This window comes from Myotis brandtii, unplaced genomic scaffold (genome assembly GCF_000412655.1).
Source record: "Myotis brandtii unplaced genomic scaffold, ASM41265v1 scaffold266, whole genome shotgun sequence".
Classification (NCBI taxonomy): domain Eukaryota; kingdom Metazoa; phylum Chordata; class Mammalia; order Chiroptera; family Vespertilionidae; genus Myotis; species Myotis brandtii.
Window position 1 is genome coordinate 4,460,474 of NW_005360124.1, and position 4,779 is coordinate 4,465,252.

The following is a 4,779-nucleotide window of genomic DNA, read 5'->3' on the forward strand; positions in this document are numbered from 1 at the left end:
CTCATTCTATGAAGCCAACATCACCCTAATACCAAAACCAGATAAAGACAACAAACACAATGAAAGATAATTACAGGCCAATATCCCTCATGAACATAGATGCCAAAATCCTCAACAAAATTCTAGCAAATCAGATCCAGCAGTACATCAAAATGAGAAATTATTAATGAGGTATTTCACCTTCAATTTCCTACAATGGCTTTCATATTGAGGTTGTGCTGTAGACTCACAGCACATCTCAGTGTTGACCTGCCACATTTCGAGTGCTCCATATAAACATGTGGCTCATGATACTTCCCTTCTCGAGATCACTCTGTTCTTGCCACATTGGCCTCCTTACTCAGCCTCTTTTCTGTCCCTGTGTTAAGGCAAGCACATTTTTACCTGAAAAAAGGTTGCCAAATTGAGAAGTAAAAAATATAGGACACCTATTTCAATTTGCATTTCAGATAAATATCAAATATTTTTCATTATAAGTATGTTCCAAGTATTACAAGGGGCATACTGGCAACAAACAGGGATGCACAGGCATCATGGAACACATTGGTATTTTATCTGGCTGCCTCCACCTCAGGCCATTTGCATTTCCTCTTCCCTCTACCTGCAATGCTCTTCCCCAGTTACCACACTTCCTTCAGTTTATTCAGTTCTCTGCTCAAAGTGCTTAGGGAGGCCTTTTCTCTAACCCTTTAGTAAATATGTCTGTGTCTCCACATCCTTATTTATTACGTCCTTATACTGCACTTGAGGCCTGGTGTACAGATTCATGCACCGGTCGGGTCCCTCAGACTGGCCTGTGGGGACCAGACCGAAGCCAGCTCTCCAACATCCCCTGAGGAGTCCCAGATTGCCAAAGGGCACAGGCCAGGCCGAGGGACCCCACCAGTACACGATGGGGGCCGTGGAGGGACCATGGGAGGGCTCCAGGGCGTGTCTGGCCCCGTCCTTATACTGCACTTGAGGCCTGGTGTACAGATTCATGCACCGGTCGGGTCCCTCAGACTGGCCTGTGGGGACCAGACCGAAGCCAGCTCTCCAACATCCCCTGAGGAGTCCCAGATTGCCAAAGGGCACAGGCCAGGCCGAGGGACCCCACCAGTACACTGTCCTTATACTGCACTTGAGGCCTGGTGCACGGATTCGTGCACCAGTCGGGGTCCTCAGACTGGCCTGTGGGGACCAGGCTGAAACCAGCTCTCCAACATCCCCTGAGGAGTCCCAGATTGCCAAAGGGCACAGGCCAGGCTGAGGGACCCCACCGGTACACGATGGGGGTCGTGGAGGGACTGTGGGAGGGCTCCAGGGCGTGTCTGGCCCATCCCGCCCAGTCTTCATCGGCTGGACTCCAGTAGCAAACTAACCTACTGGTCAGAGCATCTGCCCCTGGTGGTCAGTGCACATCATAGTGACTGGTCAAATAGTCTAACGGTTGTTCACTTAGCATATTAGGCTTTTATTATATAGGATTACTTGGGGGTCGTGGAGGGACTGTGGGAGGGCTCCAGGGCGTGTCTGGCCCTCTTGCCCAGTCTTCATCGGCTGGACTCCAGTAGCAAGCTAACCTACTGGTCAGAGCATCTGCCCCTGGTGGTCAGTGCACATCATAGTGACTGGTCGAATAGTCTAATGGTCGTTCACTTAGCATATTAGGCTTTTATTATATAGGATTACTTTTATTACTACTTTATAGTTTTTTTAAATGTATTTTTGTCTATTCCATCCCCCCATCCCATGAGAGCAGAGCATTTTTGTTTCTTGTTGTCTATCAAGTGTCAAAAAAAATGTCTGACGCATAGTAGGCATTAAATACACAGTATGCAATAAGAAAAAGGAAGAAGGGAATAGTGGGAACTTTTATGGATTGGTCATTCATAGACTAGAATCTTGACTGTTCCTTTGTAGGAGTCTGACACTTTAATTTCTTAAAATGGGTTTTGATTATGTATATAAAATACTCTTGTGAGGATTTAATAAGTGTTTTGTCAACCACTTACTATGTGTTTGCCACATGAAAAGCAGTATAAACAATAACAATAGTAATAATAGTAAATAATAACAATGATTTTTGTTCTTCGGGTTGACAATTTTTAGTTGTCATTTCAAATTTCAAAAATCTCTAAAATTGTCTTTTTTTAAAATTTGGAGCCATTACCTGTCTTGAGTTCACAAGAGGTTAATCAGAGTGTATCTTATATAATAAAAGGCTAATATGCAAATTGTCCCCTCGGGAGTTCTATTGGGAGACCAGGAGTTCGATCGCTCGCTATGACGTGCGCTGACTACGAGGGGGCAGTGTGTAACATGGCAGGCGACCAGCGGCTGTGGTGCGGTGCTGAAGGAGCGAGGGAAGAAGGAGGTGGGGAGGTGGGGAACCTGATCAGTGCTGATTGCCAGCCAGGCCTAAGGACCATACCTGTGCATGGATTTCGTATACTGGGCCTCTAGTTAATAATAACTTAGTGTGACTTTATGGCAGATATGTTAATGTGTTTGATTATAGGATGCTATCTCAGAACCATCTGTGGGAAGTTACATATTATACAGCAAATGTGCCATAAAATTTTTTGCATCTGAAAATTTATCCAAATTCTCAGATACATCTGGCTCCAAGGTTTCAGTAAAGGAAAGTAGACCTGTATTAACTAGTTGCCAATCTCAAAACTTTGCCAAATGGAACTTCAAAGAACAGCATACTATTATGCCTGTCAAGTCTTGCTGTCCATGAGATTACTAGGTTTCTCAGAAGATATGAGTCCATATTTTTCTCTTTCCTAATAACCTGAATGTATGTAGAAAAAAGTTAAATATTGTTGGGGAGAACTCTGCTTTAACTTGTCTATCATTTTCCCAATCTGTTGGAAATAGAGGCAATAATGCCAATAAAAGCATGGCAGTTAATTCATTTACAAAGGAGTGATCTTTTGAATGGCTGTAGAGCTCTGAAATTATGAGTCCTTCACTTTAAGAAATGCTTTCTTTCTCAGAAAAAAATTCTTACATAAAGGAATTTATATCTATCCACATCTAAAAGGATGAATCTATATACAATATATAAAAGGCTAATATGTATAAAAGTGTCCCCTTGGGAGTTTGACTGGGAGACCCGGAGTTTGATCGCTCTCTATGACGTGCTCTGACCACCAGGGGTGGTGCAGAACAAAGGAAGGCCCTGGCCGGCAGCCAGAAGGCCCCGATTGGTCCTGATCACCGGCCAGGCTTAGGGATTTTACCCAGGCACGATTTTCATGCACTGGGCCTCTAAGTCTATAGATAAAAGTCTTGCCATAGCCTTATCTTATACATTTGGGGGTCAAACCTCTGCTGTGAAAAATGAGCTGAGTGCAATGAAGAGAGCAGTTGTAAGGCAGACAATATGTTTGTGGTGAAAATATAACTGGTGAAGAATATAATTGAAAACTTGTTGATTTTGCTTTTATCCACAACTGTTTTCCCATATGGCTTCAGTCTTAAGTTCTGCACAGGTTTTAAAATGCCTCTGCAGTTCCTCATTCTCTGTAATGGTTTCTAATGTGCTAATATTGTTTTTCTTCCTCTATGTCCCACTTGTGTGAGCAAGTACCTTCCAGCCCCAAACATGTTCCTCCTGCCCCTATCATGTGTAGTCTAATCATATATTGATGTGATTGTGTTCTGTTCCCCAGTAAAATATAATAAAAAATAATCTGAGGCATACATAACTACATAATTTTACCTTTTATATAGAAAATAACTAATAAGATATATGTAATATACATATTCTTAACCTATTTTCTCTATTTTAATGTGATATACTATCATTATTACCAACTAGAGGCCTGGTGCACAAAAATTTGTGCACTCTGGTGGGTCCCTCAGCCCGGCCTGTGCCCTCTCGCAGTCTGGGGCCCCTCGGGGGCCCCTTCCCCTGGCTGCTGGCACCAGTTTTCCTCCAGTGCCTGGAACCCAGGCCTTTGCTCTTCGCCGCCAGCGGGGGGGACAGCCCCTCTTTCTCTGGAGGCTCGTTCTCTGCGTTGCCTGGGGTGGGGGCGTCTGTGCCCTGGCTGCCCTCGTCCTCCAGTAAGATGGTGAACTGGCTGGCCTGGTAGCCTTCACCGTAGGAGTCCAGCAGCCTCATGAGGAACCTCCGCTCCTGCTGGAGTCTCTGTGTTATCCTCTGTACCTGATGGAGCCTGTTCAGGACCCGCTTGTTCACCTGCTCGATCTCCCTGCAGCGCCGACCCAGCACCTGGTACTTCATGCGATTGAGTTCCCGTTGGCGCAGCCACCGGCCTCGGGCTGCCTCCTCCTCTTCATCTCGCTCCTGAAGGCTGGAGCTGCCCAGACCCCCAGACATGAACTCCACTTCGGTCTCAAGCTCACTCTCCAGGATGTGACCACTGAACAGCGGAGGCAGCTCCAGCTCCCAGCCGGGAGGTGCTGAGAACTCCTCAAAGCCCACAGCTGCCATGGTCCCCTCTCTCTGCTCCAGCTCCATTTCTCCCAGGCTCCCGGCGCAGAACTTCCAACCTTGCAAACCTCTAGGTTAAAGTGGCTTGCAAAACGACAAGCCCCATCTGATTCCATGCCAGGCACCTGAGCCCCGGCCGCTAAGCCTCCTGGGAGTTGTAGTTCTCTATTTCCAGCTCACCTCCCTCGCCCCACCCCCACCCTGAGTCCAGGCTGAAAGGCCCTGTTTGCTGGTCTAATGCCACCGCCAGGCGTCTGAGTTGCCTCTGTCTTTATTCCCATCCCAACACTGCGCCATCTGACTACGGAGACTCTCCGCTTGGGAGGCCCGGT

General features: G+C 46.5%; 1 protein-coding gene across 1 annotated transcript in view; it reads right to left on the reverse strand.

Moving 5' to 3' along the window:
* The window catches only part of LOC102261676 (TCF3 fusion partner homolog), a 13,617-nt gene extending 9,082 nt beyond the window's left edge, over positions 1–4,535 (reverse strand). Inside the window, exon 1 of the mRNA XM_005868340.2 lies at positions 3,936–4,535. Within this exon, the coding sequence (XP_005868402.1) occupies positions 3,936–4,474 (539 nt within the window). The 5' untranslated portion in view covers positions 4,475–4,535. The remainder of the gene's footprint in view (positions 1–3,935) is intronic.
* Positions 4,536–4,779: the final 244 nt, after the last annotated feature.